At 33.9% G+C, this 20,067-nt stretch overlaps 4 protein-coding genes across 4 annotated transcripts; 2 read left to right on the top strand and 2 right to left on the bottom strand.

The window, feature by feature from the left end:
* Positions 1-896: 896 nt before the first annotated feature.
* On the bottom strand, positions 897-4,078 carry LOC106355945 (protein NRT1/ PTR FAMILY 5.11-like). Its single transcript, XM_013795804.3, has 4 exons — positions 2,776-4,078; positions 2,486-2,703; positions 1,879-2,393; positions 897-1,752 (listed from the first exon to the last, which is right to left on the bottom strand). The coding sequence occupies exons 1-4, from the start codon at positions 2,873-2,875 to the stop codon at positions 993-995; spliced, it is 1,593 nt and encodes a 530-aa protein (XP_013651258.1). The 5' UTR covers positions 2,876-4,078; the 3' UTR covers positions 897-992.
* Positions 4,079-4,215: 137 nt separating this feature from the next.
* On the bottom strand, positions 4,216-7,353 carry LOC106354193 (threonylcarbamoyladenosine tRNA methylthiotransferase). Its single transcript, XM_013794073.3, has 11 exons — positions 7,096-7,353; positions 6,967-7,005; positions 6,697-6,788; positions 6,328-6,577; positions 6,104-6,223; positions 5,934-6,009; positions 5,610-5,818; positions 5,431-5,539; positions 5,136-5,228; positions 4,875-5,035; positions 4,216-4,778 (listed from the first exon to the last, which is right to left on the bottom strand). The coding sequence occupies exons 1-11, from the start codon at positions 7,288-7,290 to the stop codon at positions 4,323-4,325; spliced, it is 1,800 nt and encodes a 599-aa protein (XP_013649527.1). The 5' UTR covers positions 7,291-7,353; the 3' UTR covers positions 4,216-4,322.
* On the top strand, positions 7,343-10,508 carry LOC106355944 (serine/threonine-protein kinase STY8-like). Its single transcript, XM_048735621.1, has 9 exons — positions 7,343-7,354; positions 8,701-8,754; positions 9,006-9,056; positions 9,133-9,308; positions 9,399-9,453; positions 9,650-9,745; positions 9,815-9,895; positions 9,980-10,033; positions 10,106-10,508. The coding sequence occupies exons 1-9, from the start codon at positions 7,343-7,345 to the stop codon at positions 10,256-10,258; spliced, it is 732 nt and encodes a 243-aa protein (XP_048591578.1). The 3' UTR covers positions 10,259-10,508.
* A 5,767-nt stretch (positions 10,509-16,275) lies between these two features.
* LOC106357215 (chaperone protein dnaJ 8, chloroplastic-like) lies at positions 16,276-19,315 on the top strand. Its single transcript, XM_013796893.3, has 3 exons — positions 16,276-18,479; positions 18,622-18,684; positions 18,946-19,315. Exons 1-3 carry the CDS (start codon positions 18,285-18,287, stop codon positions 19,078-19,080), a joined length of 393 nt encoding a protein of 130 aa, XP_013652347.1. The 5' UTR covers positions 16,276-18,284; the 3' UTR covers positions 19,081-19,315.
* The last annotated feature ends 752 nt before the right edge of the window (positions 19,316-20,067 follow it).

Below are 20,067 nucleotides of genomic sequence, written 5' to 3'. Positions count from 1 at the left end.
GAAATTCTTGATGTTCTGGAGAACATCATAGACTTCTTTGATCTGACTTTGGGTTGAGATTGCTCTGATGAGCGTTGCGCAGTCGGAGTGAAACGAGACTGAGGTGAGCCCTAATCTTAGGGCTTCTTTGATACTTTGTCTGAAAGCTAGCGATTCAGCCATGAGAAGGGTAATTATCAACTTAATGCCTTTTTTGTAACATTTATCAACTTAATGCTATTTGATGTTGTTATCATAATTTTAAATGCTATTTATTATCAATTCTTTTGCCCTATAAGAATATATGCAAAATCATGATTCTGTGATCCAGAAAGTCCTAATTTTCTTTTATTTAATATTGTACAGTAAAAACTCTATAGATTAATAATGTGGACTTTGGTATTTTATTAATTTATAGCGTTATTGATTTATAAAAGGTTTTTTTTTTTAGATTTTTCTATTTAAATATATATTTTTTTTCTAAAATAAGAAACATATGTAACTTTAGTGTATATATATTAATTAATTTTTTGAAATTTGAAATTTATATTAATTTTATTATATTATTTGTTGTATATAGAATATGTTTCATATAATTTAAATGTAGTTTTAAATATAATTTAACTAAATCTCATCAAAATATATTAAATATTAAAAAATATAAAATAATTTCATTGTGAATATAAAACAAACAATATAGTGGCTGATTTATACTTATATAAAATGTATATAAATATTAATTATTAATTTATAGTTTTAACGGTATCATATATTTATATAGGATTATATAAATGACTATCTTATTATATTATTTATTTGTGTCATATTTTAAATCAGTTTAACTTGAGACCGTAAAAAATTATTAATTTATGGTGTTTATTAAGTTATCGAATACTAATTTATAGAGTTTTTATTGGAGTTATTATGCCAATGCCAAGTTGTTTGATATGAAGCGCATATCAGAAATGCAAAGAAAGCCCAACTAAGTTAAAGGGACCAACACACAATGTTTTTCAGAATGTGGTTGGCCTATTGTAGACATACGACTTGGCGAACCACAAGTATGAGGCAAAACAAATGGAGCTGACAAAAGCGAGTAGCCAGTAGAAGTAATCTAAATGAGCCTTGTTCAGGTCGTTGTCGAACCAGCTCGTTTGACAAGACTGGCTTGTAACTTTGTCGATGACTGATATCATGAAGCTGCTTAGGAAATGGCCGACCCCGAATATGCTTAAATTTAGAGCCATACCAATGCTCCTAAGCTCACTAGGGACTTGGTCGTAGAAGAACTCATGCAAACCAATCAATGTGAACACGTACGAGATACCGACTATGGCATACTGTGGAGCCAACCACCACACACTTATCATGACATCATCTTGAGCGGTTTGGAGCCTTTTGGTCTCGACCAAAGCGGCAACCACCATAGCAAGAATGGAGAGAAAGATGCCTGTGCCAATCCTCTGAAGCATTGTGATTCCTAAATGGTTTTGAGTAAGAGATCTTACGATTGGGACGAGTAGACGGTCGTATATTGGGATGAAAATGACCATCATTATACTTATGACGCATTGGAGCGTAGCCGCGGGCACTAAGAGTCCTGGTGAGATTGATCTGTTCATTGTGGATCCTTGCTTTGTGAAAAATGTATAGGGTTGTGCACATACAACGGCATAAACCAAGCAACTAATCCATATGGGAACAAGCTTAAGCAATGCTTTTGCTTCTTCAATTTCAGCCAATTCACATGAAATCGCTGCTCTGTCAAGGAATCTGCCAAAAAAAAAAATTCAAAACCAATTGTATATTTATCCTTAACAAAAACCAATATATTATAAGAACAAACGTAACCTCCAAGATTCTAAAGGAAGCCCTAGAATATTTGCTACTTATATTTACCTGAATTGCTTGGAACCTTGGTGAGCCAGGAGAAGAAAGGTTTCGTTAGGGTTAGCTATATCTAAATCTCGTTGTCTTCTGTTCTTTATGGCTTCCATGAAAACACGATTGATTCTAGCAAAAGGGTTTTTCTTTCCTCCTCTTTCACTAGTAAAGCGGTAAGACTTTGTTCCAAGGAGGAAAAGAAGCAGAGCAAGTAGCATGGAAGCACCTGGAATACCAAACCCTAAAGACCAACTTAAATCCTCTTGGATGTAGTTAGAGACCAAACGAGTCAACAATATGCTAACAGAGCCTCCAAACGTCAACCAGTTAAAGAAAGAACTCTTGGCTTTAGACTTTTCTAGGTCATTTCCAACGAACTGATCAGCTCCAAATACCTTAAGACAAGGGGTGTAACCGCCTTGTCCTAAGGCTATTAGATACAAAGAGACGAAGACGAGAGTCACTTGGAGTTGATTCGAATCTTGTGACGGAGAAGGAACCATGGCTGAAAAAGACAGCAACCCAAGTCCCTATTTTATTTCATTACACCATTGCAACTTCATCTTGTAAGAAACAATAACAAACAATAGAAGAAGAGATAGGATAAAAGATTTTTACATACCAAGATATATAGTAAAGATGCAATGATGATGGTACGGAAACGTCCGAGAAACGAGTCAGCCACGAAGCCCCAGAGAAGTGGCAGAAACGACACCGTTCCACTCCAGGCGTTGATATTTACCGCAGCTGCAGCCGTTGACTCTCCCAATGGTCCTGTCAGGTACGTTATGAGGTTCGAAGATATCCCGTAAAAGGCGAACTGCTCCGCCATTTCTACAACTACAAAACACACCAATAAACATCTCATGAGAGAGAGTATTAAAGAAACTTTGTTGGTGAGATATTACTTACAGATGATGAGCCTCGCCGACTTCCATCCTCCAGGGGAGCATCTCACGGCTGGCTTTCCCGGAAGAAGAGTATTTCCGAGCTCATCTCCGGCTAACGCCATTGGCTTTTACTTTACTGGTTCTTGTGCTATTGTTTTTTTTGTATACGTCAAGCTAGGTGCCAAATTAAAGCCTTATGAGAATGCACATTAACATACAAATGAAATCGAATAACTTTGATACGCCTGCAACTTTCTACTATTTAATTGTATTATTGCAGATGTCCTTTGTTTAATTGATTTTAAATATTAGTTTTTACTGATAAAATAGTAGACAGTTGTTGGAGTATCAATGTTATTCGATTTCATTTGTATATGTTCATGTGCATTCTCTTGGTTTTTTATTAAAAAGTTTGATCAAAATTTTAGAAAGTATATTTCCTCTCTAAATAAAAACTACTTAGTTATTTATGTGGAATCTTTAACTAATTCCCTTTTTATTTTTTTGACAAGGCACTCATTAACGGTATACAAAGCTATGTGTACAAACTTATAATCAACGTTGCAGTTGATCTAGACGTGATTCCAGACCCTCATCACCTTTGTAGTCTCATCATCGAATCTCTCAGCATGATGAATTCTGCTGGCTCAGAAAAAAAAATTTCATGCTTCAGAGGTTTAATATTTGGTGTGGAACATAAAAGACCCTAAACTACATGTATAAGAATAATCAATCATTGAGCACGTAATTCCTTTCAATACCGTGTTACAGCATATTCCGAGTTTATCTTTTATGTAATAGACACGTGTATGTGTGAATGGAAATTTTATAAGGCAAATAGACACGTGTGTGTGTGAATGGAAATTTTATAAGGCTTCAACGACCTTTAAAGATGATATATTGTCATCAAGTCTCAAACGTGATGATGTCGCTAGATAAACAAAGTGCCAGGTTAGAGACATGAGCGTCAGTATATTTAACCAAGATGAGTATGTGTTGAGCTTGCTAAGCTTTTCCAGTTTCTTCCTCAGATCTTGCTCACTCGTCCTCTCTCCACCTCCTCGGCCTTCTTCCTTTTCTGCTTTCATGCGCTCAAACATCGCCTATACACAACAATATATAACATAACATTAAAATCTCTCAACATCTACCAATAAGAATTCATTACTAGAAATATATCAGGCCAAGATTATTTATACATTGTAGACTACTTTTACTTGATAAAGACTGGATAGGTCAGTGTTAATATACCTTGGTGGCACGTGGTTCTACAAATGTCTTATTAGCCTCAATCATAAAGAAAGAAGACAAAAGGTTCATATAGTTTGTCACTTGAACTGGCCGTCTTATTACCACATAACGGCCTTGTTTGGGTACATTTAAGACTGAGGCCTGATATTAAATCATGGACTATATAAATCATTTGTGGAAGGAAAAACATTCTTAAATCGAATTAACAAAATCAGAAATAAGGATTCATTGAAAATTAGAAATGCATAACGGGGATATTAGTCAAAGCAACCAAAACGTCAAAAACTTGGTTCTTCTACAATCATGAATCTCATAGATTCATTGACGCAGCAAAACTCTAGATGCGATGCTAATAATCAAAACAAGAATTGTGAGCGAGCTTACGAACACTCCACACACAAGTGCCTTGTCAACCAAACCCCAATGCGATACCACTTCTTGCTTCTCTTCCTCTTTTGTCATTGACTTTTCTCCTGTTTTGTGATCCTGTCTTGTGATATCTCCAGACACGTTACAGGCCTCTCCTGATTTCCCTTCTCCACAACAGCTCTCAGCAGAGCATGCGCAAGTCTCACAAGTACTGACATCAGAGGTACATGCCGGCTTTGTCTCCTCTCGGACTTGTGTTACTACATTTGTAGAGGCTAGTGTCTCAATCACCTCCCCGAACACTGACCATCTCCCTACTGATGTTATCCTCGCTATCGCTGAAGTCCCAAGCATACTTTCTGGTCCACTAACTAAGACCTGTATGTATCCTTTGGTGTGCCCAACCTACAAATTCTCATTGTCAATACGTATGAAGTTTCAAATGAAACAGTATTGACAATCAATCAAACAAAATGTACATGTCTCAGGAGAGGACTTTACCAAGTGGACACCGTCGGTAGCTATTTCGGTTATCCATATTCTCTCTTCTTTGCCCTCCATTCCGGTGTAAGGTGCAAAAGCCTCAAAGACACAAGTTAGCTCACGGCTTCGTTGCTTTACTATCTTACTTTGTACCTTCTTCATCTTTGCTGCTGGGGTCCCTATATCATAAATGGCACATCCGAGAAAGAAAGTTTAGAACCGATCAAAACACCCCAAATACCTGATTATTTACATGCATAACCAAAACATAGAGCTTACCTGGTCTGGGGTAAAACTGAGATATATGAACTTGAGCAAACTTATAATCCTTGATAAGCCCAACAGTTTGAGAAAAGTCTTCATCGGTTTCCCCTGAAAATCGTAAAAGTGAGAAATGAATCTTAAACACAGAACTATATGTACAACCACCATGCTTCAACTATCAGTGCGTTTATGTATGGCGGTGTGATATTTTTTATTCTCAGGCCTCAGCAGGTAACAATGAACAAAATTAAGTAAAGAGTGAAAATGATAATAGCAAAACTCAGAGTTTCAGGTTTATCCAGGCACTAACCAGGGAATCCGCATATTATGTCAGTAGCAATTTGCATCCCAGGCACAAGTTCTGTTAGGGTGTCTACCACGGTCCTGAACTCACCGGATGTATATTCCCTGTTCATGGCCTGCAACAAGAGAAATCGTCAGGTGAGACTAGAACAGGATTTTGACAGTCCTACACGATTTTGAACTCACCGTCAACACAGCATCACTGCCAGATTGCACAGGGACATGAAGAAAAGTGTAGACACATGGGTGACGTAAAACAGCTGCTATTTCTTTCAAATGCTCGAGGATAAAGGGAGGATTAGTCATCCCAATCCTTAGCATTGTGCTTTGATCGGAAGGAAGCTCCTTAACAATGGCATTAAGCAGAATTGGAAGATTAACTCCTATGTCACGACCTGAAACGTTTGCGAGACATTATCTCCCAATATAGAGGAATACCAATTATATCTTAGATACCAAACATAAAACAGTCCAATGAGATAGAAAACAAAAACTAGATTAAGACACTACCATATGCTCCAGTGTCCTCGCTGCTCAACCAAATCTCCTTGACTCCTTCAGATATCACAGTTCTCACCCGCTCCACCTATAATGTAGATATATCAAGTAATTGTATTCAGGGGGAAACAGGAAAGGGAAAAAGCTGGAGAAAATAAAAAAATGAAGCTGAATCTGCTCACCAGACTCTCGACTGTGTAGCTTCCTAAGTGACCACGGGCATGTTTGGTCTTGCAGTAAGTACATGCACCCAAACAGCCAACGTTAATGGGGAGAATCTCGATAAAATTGTTCTTCCGCACCTGCAATGGAAAATGACTTGTTAAACCAAACTAAAAGAAACCAACTGAAGTTGAACAAGTAATTGTGTGTAAGCAGCCATGAAAGACCGAACACATATACACACCTTTGGGAGATCAAGCGCAGGCAAAGTCTTCCGATTCAGCAGCCTCACTTCATGACCCTTAAGAGTCTCTTCAACAATCTCAACAACACGATCAATCTGTTGCACTCCAACCACACTAACGCCTTCGAGTTCTTTAAGGTCACGGCTTCCCTGAGGAACACACCCGGCTATCACAAGAGGTTTTTTCCCACTTCTACCCCTCGTTATCAGAGTAGACATCGCAGACTGGCTCGGAGACTTCACAGTACAGCTGCAACAAATCGCGCATATAATATACATTGCAAACACAAAGCCAAGCTATATTGAAAAAAATGATAGCAATTTCAACTCTGAAGTTACAAAATCAAACCGTGACCAAGTGAAGCTTACGTGTTAATGAGCCACAGATCAGCCTCCTCTGGGACTTCTGTTAACCCGTAGCCAAATGCAGTAAGCTGTCCAGCCATATACTCACTATCACTCTGAAGAACAAACCAAAACAATCATTTCAAGAAACTTAGCTAAAACACATATGATGAGATCAATCACTTCATGAAACTTAGCTAAAATCATATCATGAGCTCAATCACAACTGTATTCTGATGAGGCAATCAAGAAACCCCAAATTACAATCCAATACTGACGATTTGCTGAACTTGCCTGATTATGTGAACAACCAAACGTCTTGATGTAAATCGTCTGCAACCATCAGAGTAAATGTAAGCTGAAATCGAAGCAAAAAAAAATGATAAAACTGAGATCGAGAGAGAGTGGAGGAGAAGAACGGACCTGAGTTCCAGGGATCTTCATCGATGGCGGAGCAAGCGAATCGCGATTCGAATCAGTAACTTCATCCTTCTGCTTCGAGATGCTACGTTTGCTCGTATTCCTCTTCGGATTAACTCCGACGGCATTTAACGGTAACCGGAATCCCGGCGGTGCACCGCCAGCTCCTCCGGCGAACATATCCTCGATATCCTCCATTATGACTTCTCTATTCTCCACGGCGGCGCGTTAACGATGAGAAGAAGCGAGAATGGAGTGTGAGGTTTTTCTCGCAGTGAGGTTCGGTTGGGTCTCATGGGCCTGGGCCGGATCCAGATCCATTCACGATTTAGATCTATAGACTTAGACAATAGTTAACTAGAGCCTATTTAGTGCTCATAATGGGCTAATATCTGTAGATTTATTACTATAATTTGAAATTTAATTTTTTGAACAACTGTAGATTTTTTTCTATAATTTGAAATTTAAAGATTTTTGAATTTTTTATTTTAAAAGGAAAATTGTTTTTATTTATTAAAATAAATTGTGGTGTAAACATATTCTCTTATGGTATTTTAATTTTTATTGTTTGGTCAGCACCACTTACAGAAAATTTGTTTTGGAAACAACTTTTCTATATCTATTAGCGTTACAAACAATGTGGTGACTTGGACTTTTATCATTTCAATGGGTAACTCCAGTCTGAGTATATCATTACAGATATTATAAGCTTTTGTGTTTTCATTTTTTGGTCAATGTTTTAATTTAATTAATATGACAATTATACCTATAATATTTTCATATGTCTTTTTTACAATTAACTCATTAATACTATATGAAATAAATAGAAAATAATGGAGTAAAAATCATATAAAGTTTATTTATCAGCAATATTATTGTTTTACAGAAGTTATAATTTAGGAAATTAGTTCTGTAATTTATATTTATCATTGTTTATTATCAACCAAATAACAATTAATTTACATGGTTGGATTCATCCACCATTTACATTTCTTCTTCTCACTAGACTGATTGAGTTTTATGTACAAATTGGAAATCACAATACTAAAAGCAGCATATACTCAATGCTGAGGCTGCCACGTCAGATTTAAAAATCATCCAATTAAAATCTTACAAAGTGCCATGTCATATTGATTTCTGTCTGGGAATAAAAATTATTGTTTCCGTGGACTTCGTCATTCTGCAGCCCAGCAACACAGGTAAAGAAACCCTATCGACTCTTTCCTTCGACTTCGTCTTCTCCTTTCCTCTTCATCCAATCTCCGTTACTGAGCTTCATCTACCATCAATCAATGGTGTTCTTCAGTACACTTCGTTTCACCTCCCTCTTTATCTCCTTCCGTATAAACCACTTAGTCTTAAGTTGATCCGTTTCAATCCCGAAAACCTCCTCTGCTGAAACTATAGCAAAGAAACCAAACGGCAAGTTCAATATGTCCCACTATCTTGCTTTTGTTTGTTATTCAATTAACCAAAATAGTGCCAGTTTCAATTAATATGCCCTGTTGATCGTAGAAGCCATTTTTTGCCATTGCTCTTGCGATGGCTTCCATTGATTTTATGCTTCATCAATTCTGATTTGATTTTCTTTTTTTTTTTCCACACCAGGGGTTGATTTTGGGAGCACTTTTCCTGCAGCCTAGCTTCCTGGTAAGGGTTGAGGTAATGTAAGTCTTCGCTCGGTTTGGTTTAACGATGTGGGGGGTGAGGCTCCTATTTTTGTTGCATATCTATTCTTCTCTTAGACCTTGTGAGGAATAGTAAATTTTTTTTTTGTCAGATTAATTGAACTTAGAATCATAATTCTATTTTCTCTGGCCGTAATGTTTATTACTTAGTGAATGCCTTGGTAAGTTATTATAACTTTATGTATTTGTTGTGACTAAACTGGTTGATAAACTTTGGAATTATAGGAAACAGATGGTCTAAAGGATGCATTAGGCAATGAGATACTGAAGCTTAAGGTATTTTCTCTATCCTGATTCTCAAATTGATTTTGGAGGCTGTACATATAGTTTCATTTGGCTGTGTGTTCGACAGGATCAACTTGGTTCAAGACAGAAGGCTATTTCTTTCTTTGAGCGTGACAATTCAAGCAACTATTTGATACCCACCTGCATTGAGATACCCACGGATGGAACTGACGAGTGGGAAATTGACGTGAAACAGCTCCAAATTGAAAAGAAAGTGGCATCTTGGTTCATATGGGGGGATCTGTGAGTTTTATTGTTTTGTAAGATTTGTTTTAAAAAGTGTTTAACTTTTTATCCAGAAGTGACATTAATATGTTTTTGATTCCTATGCAGGCACAGAAGCACTTATTGCAGTTTGGAGGTTGCCAAATTTCTCAAACCTGAGCGTGTAAGGTTGCTATGAGGTTAATGCAATTAATTTGAATCATGATGTGGAATGCATAGTAAGATTTGTTTACGAAGTAAGATTTCTAAGATATGGAGTAAGATTTGTTCTCTCTCTGGTTATTCATGTAGAAGCAACAGAGACTCTCTCTCTCTCTCTCTCTCTGGGGTTCTAAAATTTGAGTTTATTTTCTGAGCAGATTGTCAAGGTTGCTGATTTTGGAGTTGTCAGAGTACAGATTGAATCAGGGGTGATGACAGCTGAAACAGGGACATATCGATGGATGGCTCCGGGGGTATGAAGTCCATAACTCTCTGTTTAATCTCTCACTCACTCACTTTGACAATTTACTTCTGAGATCCAGGTGATTGAACACAAACCTTACAGTCACAAAGCAGACGTGTTCAGTTATGGGATTGTGATATGGGAACTTTTGACTGGTCATGTAAGAGTTCTGCTTACAATTCTTTCTCTGAATTGTTCTACATGCTAATTAAAGATACTCTGACTAAATTGTAAATGGAAACAGATCCCATATGCTTACTTGACTCCACTACAAGCGGCTGTTGGCGTTGTTCAGAAGATACTGTATTTATTTTAAGAACGTCGCATACAAGATTTTTTTGGCTAAATTCAATTCTTCTTTTTTCTACAGGGGCTTAGACCAAAGATTCCAAAGAAGACACATCCAAAAGTGAAGGGACTTCTACAGAGATGCTGGAACCAAGACCCAAAAGACAGACCAGAGTTTGAGGAAATCATAGAAATGCTTCAACAGATAATGATTGAGGTAAACGTCGTACCGTGATGATGATCAGAGTAAAAAAAACCTTTTAGAGGCGAGATTTCTGAGAGCAGGATGTGGTGGTGGTGAAAACAAGCAGGCTGGAGATGAAGACCCTGCAGATAAGGACAAGCAATGTTGGAGATAGTGAAATATATTATTTATATAAATATAATTATATATTTTTATTTACATAATAGTTTGTAAAAAAATATTTAGTATAAGTAATATTATAATTTTATAAAATACTAAAATAAATTGGGTTAGTTTTCAACTTTCACAAATAAAAAATATTATTTGTTCATTGGAGATAGTCTAAGGTACAGCCGACGTAAACGGTCGATGTTTAGATTTCAGCTTTTCTGATTCTTACTACTCTAATGTTTCAATATAATTTGAATATTTCCTTTGTTTTATAATATAATGATTTAAAAATATTTTTTGTTTCACTATATAAATTGTTTTTATATTTCAATGTAATTTTATATTTATTTCATATTGTGTGGCCAATTAAATTATGTAAATTATTGTGTAATTGATTAAATTTATATATTGAATGACAATTTTCTAAAGTAATAACTTTTAAATATTACAGATTTTAATTAAAACTGAATATATTTTAAAATAGATATAAAATCTATAAACTAACTCTACATAGATACGAGGAAGAAATTGTAAAGTGGTATCACTTTGAATTTCTCTCATTCTATACATTCCTAATTGGAAAGAGATAATCAACATCTAATATTATGTTATTTTCAGTATATTAGAAATGGTCGAACCGTAAACCAATTAAGGATGATGTAAGGAATACATAAAGATGTATTTCCAGTTATCACAAATATATAATCAATTTTTACAACAACTTAATTATGTACAGCGTAGGACAACAGAGAAGAGTTTTCATACCTTCTAATATTATAACATCTCACTATATTATTGGCTAAATCAGTTTTCTCTATCACAAATACTCACTCCATTCTTGGAGTTTAAGCTTTTCTATCTAATGATATTAGTAGTTTGATCCAAAAAAGAAACGGTCGAACTGTACATTGTAATTGGAGAAAGAAAACAAATAAAAATCAACCGAATACTTTTAAGGTATATGAAACAAAAATTGAAAATAACAATTCTCTGCAATTAAAAAATAAGACAATAAAATTGTAAAAATACAAAATAAAACAAAAAATATACACAGAAAGAAAGATTTAGTAAAATAAAATCATAATATAATTTCCATAATTGATAGTACTTAGTTACACTAAAAAGTCCAAATTTACAACATACACAATTTTATTTACATCTTTAAACCTATTATCTAATTAAAATGATTCTAAAAAAAGTGCCAGCATGAAATGTTTGAAAATATACGATAAAATATAATACATAACGTTAAAAATACATTATCATTGATCACTAAAAAATCATGTTAGTAGTAATAAAAATGAAATGACAACATATTTATTAAAACTATAGAACGGCACACAACAAGATGTTACTAAATATACAAACTACAAATTAAACATGCTCAACGCAAGCACACATAAAAATGAGACATCATATTTGGATATATTTAAATAAATAATTTTAAATATATTATATTCTTGGTAATTTTAAAATTACTTAAAAAGAAACTAAATTATTAAAAATTAATATACAAATAAAACTAAAGTAATATTTTGTAACGTCAAAATAATAAATGAATAAAAATATATTATGTTAATAAAATAGATTTTAAAGACTTTTAATTCATGTAATATTACAAAATTCAAAATTTGTTTATTATAATTAATATTTTACCATTAGATATATTAAAATAATATTTTTACCATTTGATATATTAAAATAATATACTAGATCGATATTTAATTGTCAGTTTTTAACTATTATACGTAAAACATATTATTAAGTACATTTTTTTTAAAAGGGGTTTTATATTTTAAGTAGGTCATTGGAGTACTTTTTCTTTTCGTGAATTTATTCGAGATGAGATTCCGATCTTGATATTAGTCTAAAATGTCAGACTTGATTCTTCATATTTTATTAGTTATTTGTGTTACATATAATAGAAATATTTACTTCAGACTAAAAATATATAAAAAAATAATTAAATTTCAAAATTAGTAATATATAATTTAATATACAAAAATTCACATACAAATAAAAATGATAAATGTAAGAAATTTAAATATATTATCTGCGCGTAGCGCGGAGAAAGGATCTAGTATTAGTATAACAACCATTTAAATTTCATTAAAAATGTATATACTTCTTATATGTATTTACTTAGAGAATAGATTTAAAGAGACAGCTGTATTATTTTCGGGAGTAAACAACATATAATATTTTTTTTAAAATCTAAAACTAATTTTTTTTTGATCAAAATAATAATAATCTAAAACTAATTATGAGTTTGCTTTAATTGGACAAAAACTTTTGGGAAAATAACCATCCAAATAAGAACTGTTCACAATGTATATGTCCATGATTTTAATTTTATTTTCTAATTACGTGGATTCTGAATTTACTGCTTTTCTTTTTCTTTTGTTAACAAAATTAAAGGATAAAATGCACTGAGTGAGATAAAAACAAAACTATAATTGTATGTTTTGCCCCTGAAGTATCATTTATTTACAACTATCATTTTTATTGTCTTTGAGAAAAGAAAAAGATTTTTTAGAGTTGTGTTTGTTATCTATAAATTCTGAGCGTATTAAATTATTAATCAGAATTTGACTTAACATCGAAGGATAAAGAAAGGGAGAAGGACGTAAAAGTCTCAAACATGTCTGAACGAAGATCTGTGGTAGGTCCCAAACACTGTGTAATGCACAAAATCTTACAGTCGATCGACTCTTCCATTTCTTATGTTTAATTTTTTGATGTGCTTCTGTTGATTTGTGGAGAACACCCACTCTTGCTTTCTATGAAGTAATATGATTTGCAATTGGTTGTAACATGTGTAGATTATAAATCTACCGTTTGCTAATGATACACAATATAAATAATCATTCGATTTCTAGACATCAAGATTTTGTTTCATTTTCTACTTGTGTTGTTATTGAACTTAGTATATGTCTGGTCTAATTAGCACCAAATGTGATTGATTGAAGATCAAATTGATTGAATGAAAAGTATATATAGATTTTGTTTTAACAATTTTTTAGAAAATTAAATTTAATAGTCAACTAGTTTACGCGCGAAATTTGAATAACATATTTATGTTGTTTCTGCGGGTAAGTAAACTAGATTATAAATCTACCGTTTGCTGATGATACACAATATAAATAATCATTTACATCAAGATTTTGTTTCATTTTCTACTTGTGTTGTTATTGAACTTAGTATATGTCTGGTCTAATTTGCACCAAATGTGATTGATTGAAGATCAAATTGATTGAATGAAAAGTATATATAGATTTTGTTTTAACAATTTTTTAGAAAATTAAATTTAATAGTCAACTAGTTTACGCGCGAAATTTGAATAACATATATATGTTGTTTCTGCGGGTAAGTAATCTATTTTATCATTTAAAATTACAAAAATGATACAATTTATATTATTATATTTAAAACTTATATGGTGAATATAAGTTAATATATTTTAGACCTTCCTATCTAAACCAAAGGCCTTCGGCGGTTTAGGATTTCGTGATTTCTAGCGCTATAATGAAGTATTGCTTGCTAAGCTCAAGTTTGAGAATTTTTGAAAACCCAAACTCCCTCTTACATCAAACGCTGAGGGGAAAATATTATCCAGATGGAGAGATTCTCACCTGCAAAGCTAGCTCCTATACTTCTCATGGTTGAAGAAGTGTCTAAGTTGGTCGAAATTAACTAGTCAAAAACTTGGGCTCGATTGTTGGAAGCGGAAAAGATATTAACATCTGGTATGATCCCTGGCTTGATCATTCTATGCAAACACCTTTACGGACCAGCACCGGAAGCTTTTGCGGCTCTTACTGTCTGAGACCTAAGAACTAGCATGGAAGGGGATTGGGATAAAGAGAGAATAAGGCTGATCCTACCTCGATATGAAGAGGATATCATGGCTATATCAAGCCAAGTATCTCAAACGCTTCAGATAGGCTAGTCTGGCTGGGAACCAAATGAAGGAAGTACTCCACAAAACCGGGTTGCTACTTTGCCATATCTTTAAAAGAAAATGACGGTGAAACATGGGTTGGTTCAAACAATCTCTGGTACAAGAAATGTTTGGAATCTCAAAGTGGCATCTAAGATTAATATGTTTGCTTGGAAAACGCTAAAGAGAGCCTTACCCGTAGGCACACGCTTTGTCAAGTGCCATATTGACGTTTATCCTCGCTGTAAACGTTGTGGAGCTTCTGAATATATTATTCATCTGTTATTCATTGCCCTTTTGCTCAACAGGTCTGGCGTGACGCCACCTTTGCTATGGGTTTTGATCCTAGAGGAATAGTATATTAGAAGATAGATGGACTACCCTTTGCGCAAATCCTTGTCTGCCCCCAACAGGTGTAGTATCCAGCCAACTTTTCCCATGGATTCTATGGACTCTATGGAAGGAACGCAACAAATTTGTCTTCAACGGGTGCTCTGCTTCACCTGTGTATATTCTTGCTACAGCTATCAAAGCAGCTAAGGAATGGGACCAAATGCATAAAGTAGAGAAGGGCTCTTCTCCTCTGCCTCCTTCGATAACTGCGGTTCAGCACTCAGCTTCGTTCATCGTCAGATCGGATGCAGCCTGGCCTAAGGAGGACAAGAAGGCATGACTCGAATGGTCAATGCAGACCCCAACAACTGAGGTCCAACAGAAGAAGACTGTGTGGCATGTAGCATACCCTTTAATGGCAGAGGGACTTGCGATCAGAGAAGCGCTAGTGTAATGCAGAAACCAAGGGCTATATTCCATCCACCTAGAGTCTGACTCTTCTCAGATGATCAAAGATCTAAACCAGAGAGAACCCATAACTGAACTACACGGTATCCTCTCGGATATACTCAAGCTTAGCTCCTCCCCATCATTTTTTTATTTCTCTTGGATTCCTAGAAACCAAAATCTTGTTGTTGATTCTTTAGTAAACGAAGCTTTATGCATGGTTATGGCGTTTATGACCCTCACCTAACTCTTGTTATTGAAGTTAACGAAAGTTGTGTTAAAAAAATAATATATTTCTAAACAATTCTAATCTTGTATGAAGATATAAGATTTTCTTATAGTTTTACTAGGATTGAAATAGTTAATCACATATTTAAGAGATTAACAAAAAATCGCATATTCAAATGTTTAAGTGAATTGAATATACTATCCCAAAATTATAATTTTGATATTCGTTGTTCGTTGATTCAAACTCAGTTAGTATTAGATCATATACACTTTCGCGCCAAATTTAACTGAATTAGCAAAAAAATAACTGATGTCATGATTGGATCTAGTTTTTCTGGGATTAATTGTGTAACATTGAGATGAAATTTCCTAACCCATGCATATATAGGAGATTGAATATTATTCTCACGTTTCAATTTTGTTTAAATATACCACGTACGTCAGTATATAATTCTAAACTAAGGTATTCTATATGTGTTTCTGTTAATAATCTAAATAAAATTGATATGTAGCAATCTTTTCTTTTGGTTTTAACGAACAGGTTCTTGCTCTTCCTGCTCTCTCCCAATATCCAGCAATTCTCCACCGAAATAACAGGGTAATTATCGAAGTATTGCACATTTGTGCACTTTTCATCTATGCTTACATAAAACTTTTTTAGTATAAATTATATATTGCGGTGGTCACATGCATATTAAACTGTGGTTTTGAACTTTTACATATTTTTTTTTTTTGAAAAAAAGGCTTAACTTTTACATATGTTGATGAGTAATTTTGTACATTACATGAATATCTTTATAGCATAATCATATAATTCATTTGTAACTGACGTTATATTTTTAAAAAATTTAATTTTCTATATACATACGATCTAATTATAACAGTAATATTTTTCTGTTGTAGAGAATGTTTTGTGGACTCAATGAAGCTGTTCAAGCTAATGAATCAGAAGCTATTAGTATCTCGGATGAGGATCATGGTAATCCTATATCTAGCGTATATTCAGAAAATAATTGTGTTCGTGGTCGTGCTGGAGGTCGTGGCCGTAACCATAGGCGTGGCCGTGGTCGTGGTCGTGGCCGTGGTCGTGATAATCATGATCTTGGTGGTCCAAGTAGAAACAGTAGCGACAACCGGAGCTTAAGACAACGTTGTCCTGTTTTGGGAAGCCAGGTACATACTACATAAATAAAATTGATATCTACTTATTGATGATTGAAACATATAAAACTTAGTGTGATTATTATCTATTAAATTAGATACTGGAAATTATATATATATCCATAGAAAGTAGATTTTGGTTTATAGTATTGCTATGAACCACGAGTATACCCACCAGAGAGAAAGAAACCAAAACCATCCGCGAACCGCGATGATAGTATAAGTTGATTTATTATGAAAATTCTTAAAAGTATGTGTTGATTAGAAAAAGAAAGTGTTGATACAAAATGTTGTCAGACGACATTACATGTTCATGGTTAGAACTTCTACATGGACGACGATATACACAATTTATATTTCGTTTTTCTTTGTAGTAGAACTAGTTATATTTTGTTTTAACATATATATAATTTAATTGAGCATCTATTGGGAGTCATATGTTTTTGAGTCCCCTAATTTACATCTGGCGGGCTATATTTGGTACTTCTTTCTTACAGTTTTATTTTCTCTTCTGGTTATTGTATTTATGATAAATTCATGACTACTGTAAATGAGTCTTTAAACTAGTATACTTAACTTGCATGCCTGAGTTTACGTGAGCTACTTTGCACAGGCAAATCCGCGCATCCCGGGTCAACCATCTTCGACAAACAATATGGTGCGTTACAAACTCAAATCTCTTTTTTAACCATGGATGCATGACCACATATTTATGTAATTCTATATATATTCTTGATAAATAACAAAACACACATGAAATCTATAATCTGTATCAGTTAAACCATAGTTTTTTTTGCTAAAATTTGGTCAGTTAAACCATAGTTTATCTTTCTTTATAGGTTAATAATGATGTAGTCGAAGTTGTTAACTTGGAGAGTTATACAGATGAAGATGGTGAGAACAATAAACAATACTATTTGATTTATAATTGGCAAAGTATGTTCCGGTTGCTGCTGAAAGCCAAAGAAGCTGATTTTTTTTTCTCGTTTTTGAACATTTAGATGCTTTAGTGTATGGAGGCTTGGAAGATTTACCATGTTGGGAAAATTCGCAACAGGTTTGTAATAGCAAATTATATATATATACATACATATTAATATTTTGTATAAGAGATTAAATTTAAGAATAATGTGACATTTTTTTCTTTTGGTTTTACAGATGTATGGTGACTGGCGTAAATGGTGATCTGAATCAAGTTGGTGAAGTTATCTTTTTGGGTATTTATCTGAATGTATTGACAGTGAGATGTTTTTCAATTGACTGCTGCGTTTTAAAGGTTACAAACTATATTAATGATTTGAGACAAATATTGATACCCATAGCTAAGGATTTTTAAAAAATAATATCATAAATTTGGACAGAAGGTTTGCATTATTTCCCTTATGCATATGCGCTTGCAAAAATTTCTAAACCATAATGTAGTAGGCAGAGTTGGGCCAGTTGGCTACTCAGATCTTCCTCTTATAGTGATTCTGACAAATTAGAAAGTACAAAAGAATCATTCGTTTGCCACTTTCTTACTAAACGACAGTATTTTGCTTATCTCTCTTTTGTCTTTTCCCAACTATTCAAGATCTTCACTAGCAATAAATAATGAATACATTTACACACCCCAAGAGCTAAGGAAGACAAAAATATTCTTAAATAATCACGACGTCAGACTTTGAATCGGATATCCATTTGACCATACCGTCTGGATACTACAAAGATTACGTTTCTGTGTAAAAGTCCATCACATGTTCTCAAAAAAATAAAGTAGGAGAAAAAAAGAACTGAATGGTTGGTTGGTAAAGAAAGATGATACGTAGCTTCCGGTTTAGAGCTCCGACGAACCATCCCGGTTCCTCCATCAAAACCGACCACAGCCACCGGTTAATCAGGTTTCCAACGAAATGCTCGTCACCAGATCTCAGCCATTACACGGTTCTTGGTTTGACTCCTTTTCCATCTCAAGCCGAAGTCAAGCGAGCCTTCAAACGTCTCGCCCTTAAGGTAATAATGTCCCAGTTTGTGTCCTATCTCTTGTTTTTGTTTCTTCTTTCTTTGGGAGAAATGTTCCAACTTTAATTCGAATCAATTCAAGAAATAAAAGGGATGTAATAAGATAAGAAAATAAATAAATGAGTGATTGCAGTACCATCCAGATGTGCAAAAGGGACAGGAGAAGGATTTCAAGGAGATCATATCAGCTTACGAGGTTAATTTTCTTGTTCTCTTTTCTGTTTCTTGATTTTCTTTTTAAAATTTTAATTAATGGGTTATTAAATATCAAGAAAGAAAGCCTTGCTTTTGACCTGTTTGTTTGTATGTGATTTTATTGTACTTCTTGTTTTCTTTTCATATTATGACTTCATTGTGGTATTTAGACACTCTAATATGGAACTGAGAGCTTAGTATACTCCATATAACAGCGACGAACTCACATTGTCTTTTGTATCCATGATCCATCACATTTCAGTGTTTGATGCAAAAGTTTGAGAGTCAAGAAGAAGAAGAAGTAGAGGAGATTACAGAACTGGATGCAACCGACGAGTGGGAAGAATGGATGGGATTCGAAGGTGGGATACCATCAAGCGTGTACACTTCTTTTTAGAGAAAATACCAACGTGTACTTGTTACACCAAATAGAGGTAGAGTCATATTAACCAAGATTTTGAACTGTCACCGGAGAAAAGATATAATATGAAATTGAAATGTCTGAACTTAAAAAAAAAACCATTAGTAATTTCTTATGATAATAAATTATGGTGTAAACATAAAAATTACTTGTTATGGTAATTTTAATTTTATTTTAAATTGGTTGAATAAATATTATGGTTTATGCATTATCACATGTTATAGTATTTTATTTATTTTTGCTACAACAGAATAACTCTAACAGATTAATTAGAGCTGTGATTGAAAGTTACTTTTAGAGAAGCTTTTGTTGAATAAAAACAGATTTTCACCAGGTTCTAGTGTAACCCAATCAAGATAAAAAATAGTTACTCTGGTGTCAAGTACTTTTGTGACTTTTAGAGTAAATTTTTTCTTCTCTTTCTTATGAAATATTCTGCTATTCTCTTTTTAATTCATTTTCTCCATTTCTTATTTCTCTTTGTTGAGCTACTTTTACCAATCACACTCTAAAACTGGATCTTGGATCATATGGTCAGAGACCAAACCATAAATAAGATTAGACTTTAGACCCATAAGAGCATAATTCTAGAATCATGTTTCCCTAAGAGCATAACCATGCGATCGGATACATGAAAAAGAAGAAGGTAAGAAGTCATGAGAAGAGAGACAATCTCATGTTCAGTTCTGGACGTGTGCTAATTATCTAAAACAGGCAAAGAATAGATGAAAAGAATGATATGCATAGATTACAAGACATCAACAAAATTCCAATACATGGTATCATAGAATTGAGACATGTAGTATTTACATTAATTATAGACAAAATAAAACCTTTCAATATTTATGTTCAAACCAAAGCACAGACATGTCATCATGAACTGATCATATAATAAAAGCTTTGAATCCATCAATTAAGCTCTAATTATTTCGAGATAGATGGAGTTAGAGTTCAAAAAATCCC

This window comes from Brassica napus, chromosome A7 (assembly GCF_020379485.1).
Source record: "Brassica napus cultivar Da-Ae chromosome A7, Da-Ae, whole genome shotgun sequence".
Classification (NCBI taxonomy): domain Eukaryota; kingdom Viridiplantae; phylum Streptophyta; class Magnoliopsida; order Brassicales; family Brassicaceae; genus Brassica; species Brassica napus.
The sequence above is the reverse complement of the archived record's forward strand: the minus strand, read 5'-3'. Positions and strand labels throughout refer to the sequence as shown.

Coding starts and splice junctions, on each gene's coding strand:
- LOC106355944 (XM_048735621.1), top strand. Junction 9,309..9,398: donor TGGTTCATATGGGGGGATCT/GTGAGTTTTATT, acceptor ATTCCTATGCAG/GCACAGAAGCACTTATTGCA. Junction 9,746..9,814: donor ATCGATGGATGGCTCCGGGG/GTATGAAGTCCA, acceptor TCTGAGATCCAG/GTGATTGAACACAAACCTTA.
- LOC106354193 (XM_013794073.3), bottom strand. CDS start 7,290: ATGGAGGATATCGAGGATATGTTCGCCGGAGGAGCTGGCGGTGCACCG. Junction 7,006..7,095: donor TGAAGATCCCTGGAACTCAG/GTCCGTTCTTCT, acceptor TGATGGTTGCAG/ACGATTTACATCAAGACGTT. Junction 4,779..4,874: donor CTACCGACGGTGTCCACTTG/GTAAAGTCCTCT, acceptor GAGAATTTGTAG/GTTGGGCACACCAAAGGATA.
- LOC106355945 (XM_013795804.3), bottom strand. CDS start 2,875: ATGGCGTTAGCCGGAGATGAGCTCGGAAATACTCTTCTTCCGGGAAAG. Junction 2,704..2,775: donor GTCGGCGAGGCTCATCATCT/GTAAGTAATATC, acceptor TGTGTTTTGTAG/TTGTAGAAATGGCGGAGCAG. Junction 2,394..2,485: donor CATCTTTACTATATATCTTG/GTATGTAAAAAT, acceptor GAAATAAAATAG/GGACTTGGGTTGCTGTCTTT.
- LOC106357215 (XM_013796893.3), top strand. CDS start 18,285: ATGATACGTAGCTTCCGGTTTAGAGCTCCGACGAACCATCCCGGTTCC. Junction 18,480..18,621: donor TCAAACGTCTCGCCCTTAAG/GTAATAATGTCC, acceptor GAGTGATTGCAG/TACCATCCAGATGTGCAAAA. Junction 18,685..18,945: donor AGATCATATCAGCTTACGAG/GTTAATTTTCTT, acceptor ATCACATTTCAG/TGTTTGATGCAAAAGTTTGA.